Source organism: Seriola aureovittata, chromosome 4 (assembly GCF_021018895.1).
Source record: "Seriola aureovittata isolate HTS-2021-v1 ecotype China chromosome 4, ASM2101889v1, whole genome shotgun sequence".
In the NCBI taxonomy this organism is placed as follows: Eukaryota; Metazoa; Chordata; class Actinopteri; order Carangiformes; family Carangidae; genus Seriola; species Seriola aureovittata.
The window spans coordinates 19,473,433-19,494,942 of record NC_079367.1 but is presented as its reverse complement, the minus strand read 5'-3'; the positions used below and the strand labels follow the sequence as shown (position 1 = coordinate 19,494,942).

Sequence of the window (21,510 nt, the reverse complement as noted above, 5' to 3'; positions counted from 1 at the left end):
AGGTTGATGTTTCAGCCACAAAGCAGCATGTAAGGTCACTGTGAAGCACAGAGGAAGCAAATCCGTCTGCTGGCTCCAAACACTTCAGCTCCCAGTATAGCTTTTATGTTTGGTTCCCTGATGAAATGCTTCTAAATACTGACACACATTCTTTGAATTGTGCGAACTGGCTCAGGCTAATTGTCCTGAATGGCCCTAGACAAACTGGGCTACCCTTCAATTGGATCCCATTAAGCAGAACATAAGACGGTGATTGGATGAAGCTTTGGGATGACATGTTCTCCTTGATTAGCTAATTCCATTCTCACTAACCATCCAAATCCTGTTAGTACGGGCCTCCATCGAGGAACGGTGTACACTGGCCACAAACCATTACCCTTTATAACCTACATCTCACTTATGTGCTAAGACTCATTAGAAAGCTTAAAGCAGCTTCTTTAGCAAGGAGCTAAAGTGTACATTACTGTAGACTCATTTTATTCATTCACAGCTGTTGAAATGTTCTTCTAGTATCTGAAATTCCTAATTTGCTAATTACAAATGACTGAAGTCCCGCTAATAAATCCACCATGCTTTTATTATTAGTCTGTATTAGCTTATTGCAAATATATATGTGTAGGTGTACATTATATGTTGGCTGATGAATAATAAGAAATTGCTGCACAGAAATACAAAAGATATATTTTAGATTATTCAGAAACATGTTGCTATTAGTTTGTCCACTAGAGAGCACTGACAGTTTATTTTCCATCTGTGAAATGTCCCATGCTGTACATATCGTGGTCATAAAACTGAAGGGTCATATCATCATCATATATTTTAACTGTCAGACATCTGACATGGCTCAATAATCCAGTGTTGGTCAAGGTAAACAAGTGAAGGTCCAGCCGCCTTCATGATGATCCTGTATCTGTAGTATGAGGCTGCAATATGAATTGGTAAGAAACAAAAAGTGATGATGTTTTCTTTCTGCAGGGTGAATGCCAGCACAGGGCCGTCCTGTTTACAGAACCAGTTGTAGTTAACCACATCAGCCCTTTGTCGCCATTATTCCTTGTAAGTACCTTTTTAAAATTGTGATGAATGTTTTCTTTTGTCAGAGTCTGACAGTGTCTGTATGTGTTTATTGTTGTATGTTCATTGGAAATGACTCTTACACAACGTAACTTGTGTCATGTCTGTGTCCAAAGCACTGTGTCATGCTGCATTCTTATGTCAAATGAAAAAGTCTGTCTTTTGCAGTTTTTATACATCTGTATAATTCAGGATATAACTCACATGAGGCTGGAGCATCTGGGAAGTTAAAGGATGCATCATCATCACTGATTTTACACGTGAAAGTCAATTCCGTAGCATTCACTGAATTCTAGAGGGAGTTTTTCTCAGAGGCTCCTTGAGAAAATTACTTAAGTGACATAATTTGAGTAATTGAGACACATTTTTAGCAGAGTCTGTTACAAAGCAGGGTCATTAAAATTTGAAAGACATGAGCTCTGTCTCATTTCTATGCAATGCTGTATTTCTGCGCTATTCACAACTGCAAAAAAGTATTTTAAATCTTTACAGACATTTTTATTTTTATCAGTGGTGCAGGAAGTACTCAGATATTTTACTTAAAGTACCAAAAGTAGCAGTGCTAATTTCAGAATACTGTCTGTACTGTCTGTATGATTATAATTATTGATAAAGGTGGAGTTAATTTTAGCTACTTTATTTACTGCTGGATAGCTTGTGGATTTCTCCTTTTCAGGGATAAATTAAGTTTTATTTTCTTTAAACTATAATAATACATTTATTTGTTGATTAGATTTTGTATTAATAAAATAAATCTGCAAAGTGGATTATCAAATAAATGCAGTGGAGTAAAAACTACAGTAATTCATTGACCCTATAATAGAGAAGCATAAGTAGCAGTCAGTGGAAATACTCAAAGTACATGAGTAAATGTACTTAGTTACTCTACACCGCATAATTTGGTTCGTAAGTGTAATTGGTGGCTTTATTTTTGGTTGTGGCTTTTTAGAGTTGACTTTTGTTTGACGTGACTTTTTCATGTACTGCATTATTTCTTTTTGGAATAAAACTAAAGAACGTTGAGCTCTTGTACACTAACTTTACACTAACAACAGTAGTACATATTACATTGCATACTGTGTACAATTAGTACGTAGGATGGAGCTGGGACACAAGTACTTAACTGTATGTTTCACACTGGTTTACTCAATCTGAACTTTACATGCACTTATTTTGTCTAAATTTTCCACATGAAACCATTCCCTTTGACCATGCTACCAAGTTGCATTATGGGAGGTGTAGGAAGACGTGTTCTCGGAGAATGGGCCATAAAACTGATATCTCATCCTTTCCTGTTTTGTTTCTAAAAAGCGTTTATGGACAAGCAACACCTGAGAAATATGTATCTACCCAAAGAAAAAAAAAAAAACTTTTAAGAAAGGCAAGAACAAAGATGATAAGGTAGACGCACTTTATTCCTAAAACAGAAGCTGCACCATCAGTAGCGGCACACAATTATATGTACACATATTCACACACACAATTACCTAAATCTGTTATATAAAATATATAATCTGACAATGTACCTTTTAATTCCTCTTCAGAGCTCATTGAGTTACTGTGCGAGAGACTCTGGAGCCAAAGCAGACAGAGAGGTAAGTCTCATCCACTCATTGGGTGGGACGCAAATGCCCAGGCCAGCTTTTACTTCATTTTTACAGCATGGCAATAAAAAGGTCTGTACCCTTTGAAAAAATAATATTCTAAAAGCAATCTACAGCAAATTCACTTGAACAGGTTTTTCCGTGTTGTAATTGAGAAAATTACACTCTTTAAACCAATTCCTTTACAGTGAGATGTACACACCCTCTAGGATTTGTAATATATAAAAGATATTAAGCATTAAAAATTCCACATTTAAAAACTTACAATAAATAATATATGCAGGCATTTCATTAAGATAAAATTTCATAGATTGCAATCTACAGTCATTAAAAAGACAATTTATTCTCCTTTATGAAACGTCCCTTGATCTTCCAAAATGCTAAAATGGATTCTTGGCATCTGATTGATTGATTGGTTGATTGGAAACTTCCAGTCAGTCAGTGTTGTGTAAGATACATCAGGGAGGAGGAGGAGGGATGCTTCCTCCACATTTGCCCTGATGGAGTGTGAGGTCCTTTTGAGTGTCGCGGATCCACGATTCGACCGAGCGACCCATCCGATCAGATCCCAGCAGTTTGATCCCGTTAGAGTTCAGAGCATGTTCATGATAAAGTTGTACATCTGGGTGAGCACCACAAAGTGAACAGGCAGACAGGAGCGCCGGTCCTGGGTCGCAGGGTCACACGTCAGCCAGGAGAGGGCGTTGTATTGCTCTAGAACAAATCTGTCACGTGGAAGGCAGACAGAGGAGTGTTAATACAAACAGTGTAACACAGGTCTCTCTCATTATTTTAACATGCAGTTTTCACGGCGTACAGACTTTTGTGATGTGAGCAACGTACCTGAGCACATCAGAGGTGTGGTTAGAGTCCAGCGGGTGGGAGTGTTTACTGTGCAGAAGCTCGTCTGATTGGACAGAAGACACATGCAGGTGCAGAGAGGCCTGGGAAAACAAAGATGGAGACAGTCTTTAGACTGATTTGTAACTTCACCTCTGGTCTTTTTAGAGATACAGAGAGCATTTAAATAATTATCAGTTACCCTTTTATCACCAGTGCAAAATATAAATATATATTTATAAGTATATATTTGGGTGTTGACTGTTGGTCAGACAAAATAAGACATGTTAAGATCTCACATTTGGTTTTAGGAAAGTGTAATTGGTATTATTCAGTATATTCTGAAAATAAGTGTTAGTTGTAGCTCTACTTGAATGTGACTAACAGTTTTTCCACACAGCAGAAAAATTGTTTTGGCAATTCAACAAACTGTTTAAAAAAAAAAAAAAAAAGTAGTCTAGTGTAAATCTACCTTGAGGAAGAGAGGGCACTGGTTCTGGGCTTGAGGGCAGGCCGACCAGAACCAGTCCGGCAGTGGTCCAGCCTTCGCTGTGGAGACAAAGTAGCCCAGAGCCATCGGCTGCTGCAGGATGTTCAGAGCCTCCTCGTGGGACTCCATACGATCTGCACTCTGGCCCTGCAAGACAACATCGATAAAATTAAACAACAGGGTAAGAACTTATTTTCTACTACTCAGGTTTTGAATTTAAATTGTGTATTTTGTGTTATTCATATCCTGTTTAAGAATGAACTGACTTGAGTTCTGCTAGGATACAATGCAGAGAGTTCAGGGTGAGCATATAATTCATTTTTCCTATTTCAGCACACGTTTAAGAGGGTCTTTATTCAAATAGATAATTTCCAATCTGTTGTATCTTACTTCATGCTTCAATTATAAGCAAAATGTGATTCAGTTTTGTTACAGTCTGCTCCACTTTAGGCGCACTTTGTCACATCAAATTTCTGATGTTGCTTTGTCTCAGATCATGGAAGAATAAAAACAATATGACAATTATGTGACACCAAGTTTAAAATTGTACTTTTTATCCAATTTGAGGGTAAAAACAAGAAATTAAAATTCCACAGCTGGGTCAATTCATGAGTAAAACTGTGGTGAAGCCGTGTCTCTGTTCTTCATTGTAGCTATCAAAAAAAAGTGACTGACCTTGCTTCCATCTCCCCCCTGGTGGTAGTGGGAGCTAGGAGAGTGAACAGGGGAGGTTGTGGGGGAGTTGGGCAGGATGTTGATGAGGTCTGGGTCCACCATGTCGTTGTCAAACAGGTCAAAGATGCCCATTCCATCAGATCCATCTGCAGAAACAGAAAACATGCAGAGAGCTCAGGGTTTGACGGTGGATCAACTTAAGCAGCATGCAGCTTTCATGACTGATATTACACATGAAGATATTGGAGTGATGTTTTTCTTCTGAGGCATTGTCAGCTACAACACGTACCAGGATTTATGGAGTTGAAGTCCATGGGCTCTGAAGTGTTAGTGTTGACCTGCACCATGGCTGAGGTGGGGAACACCAGGATGTGTGTGCAGGATGTGTCCTGAGGAGTGCTCAGCTGCGATGTCTGCATGTTCAGTGTGGTGCTGCGACCAAACACTGAACCTGTTGAGACAGAATCTGCATAGACGAGATGGAGAGGAGACAATCGTAACTTACAAACTTAACTGGCCTCTGTTACAAAGGTTTAACAACCTTAACACCATTTTATTTTACCTGGCATGATGACAAAAGAACCCTGTGGCTCCATGGCAACCAGACAGGCGCTCAGGATGCTGGGAGTGTCAGCCGCAGAGATGCCACACATCCTACATGTCTCCTTCAGACGCTTACTGAGGGACTGTAAGTTCCTCCTGCTCAGCAGAATACTCCAGTCTGAAACAGATAAGAGCACATTAGTGTATGTTCATGTAATTTAGTTAACTGCACACTAAAAACACCGCAGGAGTCTGTGTGTACCTCTCAGCTCGCCGTGGCCCATCCTACCAAGCCGTCCAATGACCACTCTCCATGGCAGCGATGTCACCTGCACCAGGCCGAGACACCACTCCCACAGCTTCTGCAAACCCAGTCGTCTGGCTGAGCCCTTTTTCCTGCGAGCCCTGCCAAAACAACACATGTAGTTTTAACACACACAAATTTAACAGTAACTTAACTAGCGATACTGCGGGACTGATGCACTTTTTTTTTTCCTCCTGTGCCTGAGTGAACGTACCTGTTGGGTACATCAATACTAATGATGCAGGTCTCCAGTAGTTCTCCGTGTTGGTCGGTGCAGGAGGCCAGCAGCCAGCGCTGGTCATGGGACAGACAGTAGCCGACAAACAGGATGTTGTATTTCTGGGATGCTTCACCGAAGGTCTCCCCGAGCTCCGTCTGCTTGTCTTTCACGGGAGCCAAAATGAAGGGCGGCGTATACAGACGCAGACACTCGGGCCTCTGCACAAAGGAAAAAACTTGTTAGTTTAAAAGAGAAAACTTAAGAGGACATAACACGGTGTCAAACTCTGTGCTGGCCGGCAAACCTCCACCAGCCATCAGAGTAGTTTCAGATACCAGAATGACAGTTACCTCTGGGTTCTTGAGTGCCATGTCAATGGCAAGACCAGGGCCGAAGCCGGTCAGAGCCTTGAAGTTGGTGGAGTTGGGCAGAGGCCGACGACACTGAGTGAACACAGAGAAGGCCAGCGACTTGAGGTGCTGGCCATAGAGGTGGCGCTCCCCGCTGTGCACTGGCTGCAGCAGATACTGGCAGGGAACAATCTGAGAAGGAAAAAAATAACAGTGGGACTTTAAGCTCATCAAATGCATTATCACAACCGTGTGTTATCTGCACAGCAACTTTTGAGTTTGCCACAGATGTATGTATGTATTTTAGTTTTCACTAATAGTGGTTGGTTTACTTTTGAACTGTTGATAGTATCTTACTCACTTGCAAAGTGACTAGATAACATTTATAGACAAGAGGGTAGTGGAAAAGGTTCTCTGTTAAATTCAGAATATATATATATATATATATATATATAAATATATATATATATATATATATATATATATATATATATATATATATATATTTATATATTTATATATATATATATAATATATATATATATATATATATATATAAATATATATAGTGATTTGTGTGTATTAATGCATGCACTCCATTTATGTTTAATTTTAGTACATTTTTTTAGCTGTTGCTATGGTCTGAAATGAGTAATGTGAAGGGAACATGACAGAAAGGATGGAGATTAACTCAGCCACGGCTGTACTAAAGACTTGAACTGAAATCATTAGCACATTCAAACCTATTGTGTTTCAAAATTCCCTCTGGCATATTGATGCAATCTTGTGTCACTATATCACAGGTGTGGCAGTTACCACCTCTATTAGTGTCTGCTAATGAGTCCCCTTGCTCCTTTCTCATCTCCGTTTGTGTCTGCTGGTAAGCTGTTCTATTCGAACTAAACTGCCAAAAGGAGGTGATTAGTTAAAACTAAAGATGACATCAATCACAGCTCACTAGCAGATTTATTTTTGACTGTGAGAACTAACTTGTCCATCTGATAACACTGTTATAGATTCCAAGTCATCCACTTCTATTGGAGTATTTCTTTTAAATCCACTTCCCCAAATATTCATTCTCAACCTGTCAAATCTCTGTTTCCTCAAGCTGTACCTGCACTGAGACAGCGTTTCTGATGCGAGAAGGCAGGAATTGGAGCATCTCCATGTAGCAGCGCAGCAGGCCCAGTGTGTAGGTGCTGGAGTGGACCTCTCTGTCTGCATCTTCGTAGCTGAAGGGGTCGACGATATACACCACGATGGCGGGCGGGTAAGACACAGCGTGGGACTCTCCATCTGTTGGCTTTCCTACTTTATCTCTCTCCATTGTGCTGTCACGAAAAGTCAGATAATTACTCAACAGGTCAATAAATTATCTTAACTGAAGCTGTTCAAATATTATTGTACACACAGACAGTATGCAAACTTTAATATCAACCATTGAGCCGGTTGCCACTAGAACAGAAACAACATATCCAAACAATATGATGGGCATCAAAGTAGCAACAGGTGGTGCTGACAAATGTATTTTTAAAGTTTAAAGTTTTTGAAGAATTTTATGATGAGCTTCTTTTCCTTGTCGTTTGTTACAGTAAATTCAGTATCTTTGGGTTTCGGACTGTTTTGACATTTAATAGACATTAACTATTAAGTAAGCAGATAAATTGTTAATGAAAAGAATTTTTAGCTGCAGCCCTTTTACTTTACCAGGGCTCCAGATTGTAGCCATTGTAGTTGAAAGGCATACTCTTTCTTCTTCACTGGCTCAGTTGGTCTCTCACTACAGACCAGCACAATCATCATCAGTATCTGGGTGGGGACCCATCATTGTCTCCTCTCTCATTTTGTTTTTCAAAATAATCAGCTATAGGTCTTAGATATAGATCTTTGGAATAGCTAAATGGAATTTGTGCATGTCCTCATCAGTGCACATGCACAAGCACACAGTTAAGGGTTAATTTACTGAGGTATTAAATGTTTCCTGAAACTAAATCTCTCTCATGGTGCAGGGAGCGATGACTTTGTTGCATGCTTTTCAAAAAAAAAAAACAAACAAAAAAAACCCAAAACAGATCAACATCCCATCAGTAGAAATAAAAGCAGTGGTAACCTACCTCTCTGGCGTCTCAGTGGGCACTTGAGGCGGGTTGGCTGAAGGTCCATTTTCAGCCAGCCCCCCTGCACCCTGTGAGTTTGACTGGGGTCCATTCTGAGATGTGTTGCCTTGCAAGCCGGCTGTCCCAAATGGCGAGTAGGAGCTTGGCTTGGCCGAGGCCATTCCCCCGATAGTCTGGGAGCCTGAGGAGGAAGAGGGAGGGGTGCTGTTGACCTGGGCAGGCTGGGCAGAGCTGGTGCTGGAGCTGGTAGTGTTGGTGCTCTGGGGTCCTGAGGAGGTGCTGGAAGAGCTGGAGGTCTGGGAGGAGGAGGAAGAGGTCACCGTAGGGCTGCGCTGGGACAATAGAGAGCTATCCAAAGACTGCTCTGACAGGTATGGAGCTGCAAGAGGTCACAGAGTGAAAACAAAATGATCAATCATCATTTTTTTACGAACCATGAGACCTTACTAATTTCAGGTTCAGCCATGGACAAACACCATACCTAGATCATAGCGACACACTTGAGCAAAGAGTTTGAGCTTATTAAAGGCTTCATTGTTTCCATCTCTGGCAGCCATCTTAAGGAACCAGTCACTAAGGGGCTGCTCCGTCATGCTCCTGCCTTCTGTGGGACCGACCTTCAAAATGCCCTCTTGATGACTCTTACAGATGGGCCTGTGCTGCCCTAGCTGACATGCCTGTAGAGTAAAAGGGAGTGAGAGCAAAATAGAAAGTGTGAATCATTTCTGAGAGAGTGAAACTGTTATTGTGGACATGTCAGGACAAGAAGGATGAGTTTTATAAACTGCCAGGTGCATACCTCATACATAGCACTGAGATCTTTGAAGAAGGTCTTCGCTCCGCGGAGCAGAGCCTCATTTTCCGGGCATATGACGATATATCCCACATCTCTCTGGGAGCCAAAAGGATCCAGGAGAAGCTTCTCCCAGTAGGGCAAGCCAAAAGGAGACAGCACCACAAAGTCATACTCATAACCAACCAAAAAGGTCGGGATGGGCAGAGGCTCAGGAGACTCGTCTGTGCCTGTGGTGAAAAGAGGAAAAAAGCTCAGCTTTGTCTTCCACAACAAATTGATCAACACCACAATATTCCAAAACCAATCTCTAGTCACTTAGACATCAGACTAAGGCACAAACGCTTTCCACGCACCATATGATCCCCTCCCAGCCATCTTGTGGAACTGTTGCCAGGTGAGCGGTCCCTGAACACCCCAGGAGCGAACACTCCTCTTCTTCTGAATGGTGTCCTGCAGCACAGGCTGGAGGGACAATAACACCCGCAGGACGTCCTGAGAGAACAGTTTGCTCATGTCTGCTGCTACAAAAGGAAAAACAAAGAGAAAGAAGAAGTCTTAACTTTACTTTGTTTGAGGTTACGAATGAATAAAGGAAAAATAAGCTTGTATGTACTAAGACGTAGTAATATGTGAATACATACATTTGCATTTTGGCCACTGATGAAGACAGGTGCTTTTCACTAGTGTTTCATCTACTTTGCCTCCTGACATATTGTCCATGAACTGCCTGCCATGCTCCAGCGCCATGTAGCAGTCATTATAACAGTCTCTCTCTTCAACCCTCAGAAATGAACTGGGGGCTGAGCCCGGCTTGGGGTACTCCACACCTGCCATTGGGGCAAATGGGTTGGTGCATTGATCCTGCAGCAGCAGGATTAGCTCATCTGGAGGCTTCTCCTTCAGGCTGCCAGCTTTGTGAGTTGTGGAAGCTCGAAGCTCTTCAAAACACCGCTCTGTGTCCCGACTCGAATCTGAGCCCCGTCCCACCACATCCAGTTCATCCTCCAGAAAGAGCCCGGCTGATTGGCCAAAGCGTCGATTGGTGACAGCACTGAAGCCACAAGTGCAGGGGTACTGGGCCTCGCCGTTGTCCTTCAGGTACACTCCTACATCTGCCCCTCGGATGTTCATGTTGCAGACGCAAACGCAGCAACTGTCGAAGTTGCAGTCCTTGTAGAGGTTCATGACCGATTCGGAGAGGATGAGGGTGACGTAGAGGCTGTGAGCCTCGGGGATGGAGGGTACTGTGGCCGGCTCCACGGAGCTGAGGGGTCGGCAGGTGGAGGGCGTGGAGGCCGGGGAGTAAAGGTCAGAGTTGTCATACTTGAGCGAGCCCTGGACGCTGGCTGGGCCGCGGGGAGTCCGTGGAGTGCGTGGTGTGCGAGGGGTGGGCACAGAGAAGCGTGGCGTGGCTGGAGAGGGCAGGATGCCTGTGCCGCTGTTACTGGGTGGTGCACTGCTGGACATGAAAGGGGTGTGGGTCTGAGGGGTGTAGGTCTGGCTGTAGTCTGGCTCCACACTGGGCACGTTACTGTTACAGAGAGATCAACAGTGATTTCAGATTCTAAAGGTTCCACATATTTTCTACTTCCATGCCATCTCTACACTTTAATTTCTTATTGATTTTTTATTTTTTTTTGGTCATTTTATCACACAATTTTCAGTGGATACCATAAAACCTATTTAGCATTACCAGTGGGTCAGAGCTTTACCTGTCTTTGGTGAGGAGATTGACATTTGACACTGGGGGTATCAGTTCCATTTTGCCCAGAGTCCAGCTGCGCGTGTACACACAGTCTTCTGGCAGTTTGATAGGCAACAGACACTGGCTGGGTAGTGTCTTCAGAGGGGCGTACATGGAACAGCCGATGAACGACTGACACGTCTCCGGCTTGTACACAAAGGAGAAGTCCTGAAAACAGAGACACCAGTCACTTAATAATTGAATGCAAATACATTTGCAAAAACATTTGATGTGATCGTGTGATTTTCCACTTGCCCCCACACTTGGTGGGTGTGTGATGTGTCGTACCTTTATTTCAGATGGCTTTGGGCTGCAGAATCCCTCCTCCACCTCCATCTTGAAGTGACTGTTGATCTGGCTGCCGTCCAACAGGGTGAGGCCCGCCCCTGCTTCCAGGCTATCCTTGCTCCCGGAATTCATGGGAGAGTACCCCTGCTGCTCCAGGGAGGGCGGGGTCGGAAACATCTGGTGCAGGTCTGCTGAGCCTAGACAAATAAGACATTGTTACTTCTCTTAAAACAACATGTGCATAAAAGTTACCATGTACGACTGATGATTAACCAATTCTCCCTCTCCTTACTTATGCAAGACAGGGGGTCCAACGTGGCCGGTTTGGCTTCTTTACAGCCAAACTTGTCCTCTGCTCCTGCTCCAGCTCTTTTGGATCCAGGCTGTGCAGACAGGGAGGAAACAAATACATTACAATACATCTTGCATTTTACTGTCTCAACAGGCTTCACAGGCCCACATCAGCAGTAGTTCCTGACTATTGGAAAACTTAAGTGTAAGACGTACAACTTTTGGGCACACAGATGCACTTACCGCCAGCTCATCTTCATCTGAATTGAAGATTTTATCCAGGTCGCTGTAGGACACAGCTAAGTCGTTCTCATGGATGAGGCTGGTCGAGGCGGAGGGTTTGCTGCCTGAAGCACCCTGACCATCTGCACGGAAAAAAAAACACAAATAGGAGGAGAGGGGGCTTTGAATGGGATGCCAAACTCCAAATATTTAATTCAATCAAATGTCAAAAACTAGAGGCCAAACAGACAAAGGGATGGCATTCTCACCGTCTGCTGAAGTTCCAGTTCCTTCATCCACCTGGGTCAAAAAAAAAGAAAAAAAAAAAAAAAAAAAAGAGATCAAAGAATTATTTAATTTTACACAGAGTAGATGAGTAGATATATATATACACACTGATAATAATACCATGTTAAATTTCTTTCTACCACCTGTAGCAATATGGGGACTTTTATGAGTGGGCCATTGTTTTGTTTCATCATGCACAAAGATGCAGCTGTGCTGGATGTAAATTCAACACATTTACTCTGCAGGGTGATGATTACCATGATATGTGTGTTTGCTGCTACAGGTCTATCCCTGTATCCAGTGTCATGAAACTTGTCAGTCAAGTTTGTGTAACATCCTAATTTGGAATTTTGGTGTCATATCTCTCAGGCATAAAATGCTTAAAATGAACGGCCTGAAACTGGCAAAATTATAATTTAACATCAGTAAATGTCTGACGAGGGAGTGACAGGAGTAGGACTTAAAATTTTTTCTCCTATTTGAAAATTATTACTTCTCTGGAATATATAGCTGTTTATATACAAGCTCAAACATCGACTATCCCAGGTTCCCACTGCTACTTTACCCTGAAAAGAAAGCAGATTTAAACGAAAATTCTTGTCATATACCACACACTTAACCCTGGTCAGGAACACACCTTGTGTTTCTTGTTGCCTTCTCTCTCTGCTCCAGGCTTGTCCTTCTTCTCAGTGAAGCTGAACTCCTCATCTCCCTCCAAGAAGGCATAAGGGTCTGGCTCCTCACTGTGCTCTCCGTCTCCTGTGGCGGAGACGAGATGGCTGTTTCTCCGCTGGGCGTAAGTCTTGACCAGCTCCTGGGACACCTTCAGGGGCCGCGTGGAGCCCGACATCAACCTGTGAGGAAAGAAATTGTGTAGAGACTGGTCAGATGGATGCAAGAGCGCTGACTAAATAAACGCCTACGTTTGTTTTAATGCGTGTGAGGATGACTAATTAAATACTCACTCGGTTACAGAAACTACGCTGTCTGTTCCTCCGCCTCCCCCAGAATCATCTCGTATTTTATCCACAGGTAGCTGGGGTGTCAGGAAGTTGGAGGCCTTCTTCCTGGGCAGGTTGAAATACTTCCAGGGGTTGTGTGTGGAGTCTTCGTTGGGGTTGATGGCTGAACCTACAAAGACAGTGGGTTCCAAGGTTTCGTTGTAGGCTGGGGGGAAGGGCAGAGGCATAGGCATGTTCTCCAGCTGAGGCTCCTCAGATGAGCCTTTCTGTGGAAGCAGACATGGCTCCACTGACGGCGGGTAGAACGGTTGGTGGATAGGCGTGGACGAGTTCTTCATGCCACCTGGAGTCATGTCGCCTTCGACGTGATCGCAGGGATGTGGGCTGAGAGGAGGGGGAGGTGGGGATCCGACGAGGTCTGCAGAGGGGCCGTGTGTGTGTAGCGTAGGGGCTTTGGAGGGTGCCGTGTCCACGTGGTGCAGGCTGGGATACGAGCCCTCCTCCTGTGATCTTAGACAAAGCCTCTGGGTCTGTGGCTCCAGGGACTGCTCCTCGCTCACAGAGTTTCGGTGGTGAAAAGGTGTCTGCGGCCTTTTCTGCTGCTTCTCCCCCTTCTCCAGCTTCTCGCCCAGTTTGTGTTTGGGCGCCGGCTGGGCAGGCTGGCCTAATGAAGGTGGGTGTCCTGAGGTGCTGCTGGATCGCTGTTTCTGATTCTTATGTCTACATGAAAACAAGAAAATAAATAATGCTTACAAAATACTTTCTTTCAATTGTAAACCACTAGTGAATAAATTCCACTCAACATACCTTGAGCAATTACAATGCGGCCTGTGAGTTGATTCCACAAAATCCCAAAGTCCATTTTTATCCGACTCTTCCTCACAGGCCCCATTTGTCAAGGTAGTAAACTTCCTCCTAATAAAAAAGAGCAGATTTTATCAGTCAACCATAGAAGCACTTCTCTGACTGGCAATGCTAATTTTGAGGAAGAGATAAGATGAAACGTACTTGTTCCCTGTACGGTTTATGTTATATTCCTGCCACACACACTCCACCATCTGGCTGGCTAGCCTTCGAGGGATTTTACCCCCATGAAGAGTGTTGTTAGAGCAGTAGCCATCGGACGCAGAGGACAACTTGAGCCACCGCTGGGCAGGCTGATAATCTATGGAGGCAAGGTGAGACGAAAAGTGCAATAGTGTTAATATGCACAATCTCAAGAAAAAATAAAGGCTGATAAATGTGGAAGCGTTTAATTCTGATTCTATTAATCATGGTCAATGTGCAGCATTCTTACCAGTCTGAGCCTCCTCCGGTGACGTGGGAGGAGTCAGCGTGACAGAGGACATGGCAGGATCTCTGTGAGCAGCCTGGCCCTGCTGAGCACCACACAGGCTTCCTGAGGTGTTGGCTGAACCCTGAGGGACCACAGCAGGGAGGTCCGACAGGGGAAGAAGCACCAGGCAGGAAGGGTAAACCATCCTTACTCCCGCTGGAATCAAACAAACACATTTGTTCATTTAAAAAACAGCATATAAATTGCACAGAAATCAATCTTAATCTAAACAGTCCTAATATCTAAAGCCAGAAAGAATGACAGGATCTAATCGTTATATGTGCACCTGAATTGCACAAAACAATTATTTGATTATTTAGATCACAGACTATTGCTGTAGCAAAAGTATATAGTATTTTATTCTATAATCCACTGTAAAGCACTCAACCATTTTCAAAATTCTTGGCAAAAGAAAGGAAAACAGGCTTTTATTTTTTTTTTTTTAAAAATAAAACCTTCGCCTCCAATCAATATTTATATTAAATGGATAAGGCTGGTTATATCACATGTGTTATTGTCACAAACCCCTTGATAAAAAAAAAAAAAACTATTTCAAATCCATCTTTCAATACTTTACCACGCTTTCCCTCACACAGACCTAAGAAAAATAACCAGACCTTAAATATTAAAAAATATAAAGTTAAATGACAACTTACCGACAAGGACCTCAACCGCTGCCAGGGAGTCATCCTCCCAGTCCGTATCCTCCATCTTGTCTTCCTGAACCTCCTTGGGAGTGGGGCTGATGGGATAAAACTGCCTCCACTCTTCAATAAGCTTCTGAGTAGGGTGGTCTGACATCTTAAAAGCCTGGCCAGTGAGGGTCCCGTTTAAGCCATACGGGCTCAGGATGACTGGAGGGCAGAGAACAGTCAGAGTAATTATGCGTGCCTCTAAAATACCTGACAGAAAATTTATTAAGACATAGACCAATTCCATGTAAAACATCACTACTGTGCAAAACTCTTGTGATCTTACCTTGCAAGGGGCTGGAGCTCTGCTGGACCAGGCTGAGATGCTCTTCGCTCAGCCGCTGAAGAGGCTGATGCTGAGCAATCTCCACACTCGTGCAGACGTTGCTGTCGCCGTGTACGAAGAAGGTGAATGCACAAGACAGGTGCTCGCTGCAAGGTGAGTCAAAGATAAAAAGAGGGATTGTAATGTTTAGAGAGATTAGTCCATACGCATAACCACATCATTAAGTAAAAAAAAAAAAAAAAAAAAAAAAGAAGAAACACTTGACACAAGCTTCACTTGGCAGTCAGCACCCAACAGCTAATGTAAACCCCTGCAGGCTATTGAGGTTATCAGTGTACTGTCCATCACTCATTGTTAAGGAATGACTCGAGGGTAAGAGAGGCCTGAAAAGGGAGGAGATGACGTGACAAATACAACTCTTTGCATAACTGCACTTTGATTCATTTCATGCTTTCAGGTGACAACTGTTGCTTCCACAGACAGAGACATGAGGGCATGCTAATACCACCAATCAAATGGTGCACAGTCAAAAATATAAGACAAAAATAAACATGGGGGATTATTATAGCACTGAAATGTTACAACAATATCCATCTTTATTTTCTAACTACTTCTGGAAGACCAGGCTGCTAAATGCACTAAAATAGTGCTTGTTGACATGGTTGCTGTAAAACCACAGTGCACACTCAGCATTTTCCAAAGACTGCCCTGTTTACCAGCCAGAGAGGGCAGGCGACAGCGAGACTGCCAGACTCTTCTGTTAGAGGTGCTGCCTCAACACACACACACACACACACACACACACACTTGTAGACAATCTTTATGTAAAAACAGACGCTAAACACCATTGAGCAAGAAATCTGCCCCTGTTCTATGCAACAACTCTTTTATATAGCTGTTAAAACTCTCTGGAACCATTGACAAAGCTGCCAGAAGGAACTGAGCCAAAGGGCTGTGCATCAAATGCAAGTCAGCTTGGACCAACGCAGCCAAAAAGGCGAGACTCAAATTAGCTTGTCAGGGAACTCCAGGATTCCCCAGCCCCTTCATTCAAGAGCAACGGGGGGGCGCTAAATCTATGTCAGCACCCTTATGTACAAGAGGTAAGGAAATAGAGTGGCGCAGAACCCCACTCTGAACCAGACAGATATTTATGTGCTGCTGCTGGTTCACCTCAAGCTTGCATTTCTACAATAACAACAACACAGACCAGTTTTACTTTGCAGCTGGGAAAAGTGGAGGTGTAGACATTAAACATCACACTTCAAGTGTTGTTCTAGTACCTTGGAAAAGACTGAACTGACATTATGCTGCATTCTGGATGGCTATTACTTCATGCATTTCACATGTGAAACCAGGTGAAAAATGTGTCAGGCTGATAGTTAGAAATCCTGTTGTACTCCATCCCATTATAATTATATCCGATTTAGGATCTAGTTGTAAGTGCTTTTTAAATTATTATTCAGAACTGACCTAAGTGTAGTTCACATGTATAAAAACAATGCAGGAGTTAAATCAGGGCAGCAGATGCTATATTGCAGTCAACAGTCTAGTGAAAGCTGTGTGTCTATTTGTTCATACTATTTTTCTTATAAGAAGATCATGTCTTATTCCCAGAATCAGCCTTTAACAACATAGTTGAAACAATCCAGCTCCACTTCTCCATTTGAATCCCAAATGGGAATTTTAATGATTAAATGCCGTCACAAGCCAGGAACTGATATGGGAACTTTAAAGCACAACTCTCATAACAATGAGGACATCTGATGAGGCTTTCCCCACTGTAGTATTACACACATCCTCCTCTGTCCTTAACATATCTTTATTAAGGTCTGTATGATGGGTCAGCATAAAATGCTCCATGCATGCTTCAAACACAGCTCTCAGCCAATGTCACAATAAATCCAGCTGCAACAGCTGACCCCAACATGCAGCAAATCTTGACCAACACTCCAATATCAAATACTGACTAATGTTCAGCCCTTCATCACAACAAGTACAATACGTGACATCTTGTTCTACTGCCATATTTATCATCTGCAACTGTGCAGCTTCTTTTGTGTTACAAAGAAAGTGTCCCGAACTACATGTATGTTGCCAGGGACCCTCACTGTTCCTACATAAGTTGATAGCACCGTAACACTGCTCTCACTTATTTAGCTGATCAGTGCTCTTTTCTGGCTTTTGAATAGATTCTGTGATTGGATCTGATTTCTGAGCGCCTTAAAATAATGTCAGCAAGCCAGCATGTTCACATTAAAACCTTTCATGCTATCTAGGCAGCAGAGCCTGTTCCTTTTTATTGCAAAAAATCTGCAGACAGTGTTAAGATTCACTAACAGCATCTTAACACTGACAAATGAAGAATCAGTCGAGATTTAAATTAGTGAGTGAGAAGAGTAATTCCGCAAGAAAGGGAAAATCTGAGCAACAGATAGTTGAGTATTACATGACTATTTTGTTGCATCAACACAATAGGTAGAGGTACAGGTAAATCTCGCTGAACAAAATGTGCCCCAGCTACAACTTGCGACCTGACCATTAGTTGAGTGTCGGCTTTAATTCAAGAATTTATGGCAGGTCATATAATTTTCATTTTCCTTCTGCTATTAGGAAGCGGGGACATACCTTTTATTAATGGTCTTCTCCTCCTTCTGGTACGGCTTAACAAACCACTTGCCGATGCGAACAAAGCCACGGTTCATGAGACAGCGCTCCAAAAGGTTGTGGATGGCTTTGAACAGGAGCGTTCGACACTCGTAGGATAGGCCACTTTCCCATTCACCATCCTCCTCACCTGAAACAAGGCAGAGACATTAAACCGTTTACTTTCAACAAGCAAACCTTATTCCTGATAAAGAAATCTGCCTTGTGTCTACTGTAAACTGTGGGGTGCTAGATGGGTTTGACACATACAAGGAGACATTTCTTGTTTGTAAACAACTGCGGCAGTAATGACCCATTTTAATAGAAAGAAACACATTTGACTTCAAAATTCATCTTATAGATTATTATGGAAAAAAATAATCCAAAATAAAAAATTCAGCCCTTTAGGTGGCAACATTGGAGACTTAAGTGACAGAAATTCATACAAAGTGAGACATTATAGTGAAAAGTTCTGAATTTGTTCTACGGGTAAAGCCTGATGAACAATGTTTTCTCAAGAGCCAAGCTTCATAAAGATTAAATGTAAGTTTTAAACTCCAAATTAAACCTTCCAGCTCTCTCTGCAGTGTAAGTGAGATTTGTGAAAATGTTGCTCTCCCTGTCTCTGTGTGTTGTCTTAAAGTAACACTTGACCCTCCTTGAGACAGGAGACAGAATACCTGGTCAGTGTGGCAGCCCCTGAGGCAAATTTTTTTCCCCCATAGACATGAATATTAACAAGGTGGAACGAAACAGTCATCCAAAAATCAAGACTGTGTCAGGTGACTCTGATGCACAATAGCTTGTTTTAGTGCTACCATACACGCCTGTGCCTCCGTGGCTGACAGCCAATAGATTCCACATGGCTTTAGAGACTTTAAAAAGACCTGTTAGCCACAAATCAGTCTGGCTATCATAACTTATTATCAGACTTTGTATCATTAAAACTGCATTACAATTCTTTGCCGCAGTTTAGAATGGCTGGCATCGTCCTCAAACACCAAACATGTTTAAACATGAACAAAGTTTGCACAAATGGACGACTTTTGCCTGCAATTCTCTGTCAGCACAGCAGCTGAAAATAGTATCTGCTCATACTATCAACATTACACTCTTGAATTTTTGTTTTTTAACATCTAGAGGTGTGCATCGGACTAACTACTTAGGATATCTGAGAATACATTTATTTATAATTTAGGGTAGATGTACAAATATTGTTGCTATTCACCCTGGTGAGTGAATAATATATTTACTGTTAATCGACTCTGATATTGTGAGAATCACAAATCATCATTTTCAGTGTGCACAAAACATGGAGATGTCGCAACCACCTACTTGAGAGTTCATTATGGATAAGCTCTGCAAAACTGGGGTCATCCCCCCACCAGAAAAGCCAGAGCTCTCTGCGACCTGGGGTGTGGTGCCTTCTCCACACACTCAGCACATCTGCCGCCAGGCATCGGCTGAAACTACATAAGATAGGGTCCTCCTCAGTCACAGGGAAAAGGATGGGCGAAGAGGTGGGTCCTTGCCACACAAAACGCCTCCATTTTATTCCAGTCAAATCAGCCTAAAGAGAAGGAGAAAAACAATGTGAGAATGAACATGCAGCATTAAGCCAATCATCTGTTGTTGACTGCATAACTCAATGAATGTGTTTCTTTTCTTAGACCCACAGCAACTGAACATATGATGACTGCTTTTCCTGTCATACATAAAAACACTTCCAATGAAAAAAGTTGAAAACTGAGGCTTGCTGACATCTTTGAAAGTTTTGCAATATGTGGCCTTGTACGTGACACCACAATCATACTTGAAAACAAAACTGATGTGTAGTAATTTACTCCGCAGTTATTAAGAACTAATGACTAACCACTGCAAGTCAGTCTAAAAATTAGACTAGTTAGTCTAACTTAAAACAGCAACCATGTGACTTAAGTTCCACTACGTGACTCTTTTAATATTGCAGTGTCATTTAAAATAAGGAAAGATAAGATGTGTTAACAGGTTTTAAATAATTCGACTGTTGGTCTGACCTGTTACCATCTTGTAACTAACGTTAATGCTAGTTGAATATTTTTGTAACCAATGCTCTGTAAGCACTCTATCATGACATATTCATGTGCAACTCTTCAACATAACTACTCTGCAGTATGTGCTGTCTGTTATGAAAGTTAGCTAGATCACGATCATGCAAGTTGCAGGCCCGATGCCTTCACGCCAATCTGCAACTGACGTTACAAAGCTTGTTGCCTGATTAGCCAAAATGGCTTTCTGGCCTCTCAGTGTGAGAGCTAACGCTAGCTAGCGCAGAGAGCAGAGAGTCTCACCAGGCAGAAGAGGTTGGAGTGGCAGTCCTCCAAACTGGCCCCGTTTGGTACAAAGCACGAACTCATCCTTTCACTGCGTGGCTGTAACGTTGAAGTCCATTGTCTCAATCACCATCGGAGGGCAATAGCCGATTTAGTTACCTCGCCGGCGAAGCGATGTTCAGTTGTAGTTATCCCGTTAAAGCGCTGACCAACTTGCTAGCTACACCTAGCTACCGCTACTCAAACAGACAACTTCTAACCGGCGCTAGCCACCACTAGCCTGGTGGCTAAGCTAACGTTAGACAGGCAGCCTGATAGCGTCAACTGTAAGCTTCTAGCTACTGGATTCATCAATCCTATTTGAAATGTATTGTCTGATCTGGTTAGCCGCAAGCTTGCTGCTACATTACCTTAACATCAAGCAGCCAACGCTTACATGACCTGGACAGACTAACGTTAAATCCAACACTAGAAAAGTTATATGCGCAATAGAAATACGAGCTTGAAAACTAAAAACTTCACCCCAAAAGCTTAGTCCCTGGTGTGCTAATGCTAATGCCAGCTAGCTGATCTGAAACAATTTCAAAGCAAAGGAACTCTCCCCTCCCCCTGATCTCTCCTAGCCTGCTAGCACACAAGCTAACATACCAGAGCTCCAACGCTAGCTTGTTAGCTACATAAAACAATTAGCTACACCGCCCTCCTTTTCACTAAAACCACCACAGTGCTCCGTCATAGTAAAACTATTCTTAAAACGGACGAAATGCCAAGTTAGTGAGGCTACTCATCGGCTACTCTCCTCTGCCTGATCCATGGGTCCTGCAGATATCCATTATTTCAGTTCATGGATTGAATTCTTTAATGGCGGCCAGGAGGACAACTCTGCCTCTCACCTCCTATTGGCCAATTTGTGGTAATGGGGCGTCATCCGGCTTCAAGTAGCTCCATGACTTCACAGTTTACAAGATGAAAGCTCCGGTGCATCTGTCATATACAGTCAGTGGTCACTCCTCACTGATGTCTGTTACTAAACATGTTTCACTGTGCAACATCTGCTGCATGTGACCGGTCCAAGAAAGTGGGAAATATTGTGGATTTATTGGAGCAAAACATGTCTTATTGCATTAAAATAGATTATAAGAAATATGAATATCAATAAGGGGACACTTCTATTGTCTGACTGAGCCTTTTGCTTTGTGCATTGAATTATACTGCAGATATGAAGTTATCTAGGTCAAGTTGTGCAGACAAAGATGGGTACGTCACTGTTCCCAGTGGTATTTATTAGGCTAATGTGAATCTCAGCTGCAATGTGCATGACCAACTTTTGTCCTCCACTATTTTACAGTTCTAAAATGAGCTTTTGGGAGTTAATAACTTTTACACTAATGACATAACTGCAATTTTGGAAATGTTTACAACATATATAC

At 42.7% G+C, this 21,510-nt stretch overlaps 1 protein-coding gene across 1 annotated transcript; it reads right to left on the bottom strand.

Annotated features, from left to right (window-relative positions):
- Positions 1–2,471: 2,471 nt before the first annotated feature.
- LOC130167913 (mediator of RNA polymerase II transcription subunit 13-like) lies at positions 2,472–20,960 on the bottom strand. Its single transcript, XM_056374448.1, has 30 exons — positions 20,099–20,960; positions 19,104–19,338; positions 17,751–17,919; positions 15,123–15,268; positions 14,801–14,998; positions 14,106–14,300; positions 13,817–13,973; positions 13,616–13,723; positions 12,812–13,528; positions 12,484–12,700; positions 11,828–11,858; positions 11,580–11,701; positions 11,338–11,428; positions 11,046–11,242; positions 10,726–10,925; positions 9,655–10,544; positions 9,367–9,534; positions 9,017–9,240; positions 8,699–8,894; positions 8,215–8,596; positions 7,215–7,431; positions 6,101–6,292; positions 5,745–5,968; positions 5,489–5,631; positions 5,246–5,404; positions 4,973–5,149; positions 4,684–4,829; positions 3,991–4,155; positions 3,522–3,622; positions 2,472–3,403 (listed from the first exon to the last, which is right to left on the bottom strand). Exons 1-30 carry the CDS (start codon positions 20,162–20,164, stop codon positions 3,271–3,273), a joined length of 6,366 nt encoding a protein of 2,121 aa, XP_056230423.1. The 5' UTR covers positions 20,165–20,960; the 3' UTR covers positions 2,472–3,270.
- Between the last annotated feature and the right edge of the window lie 550 nt (positions 20,961–21,510).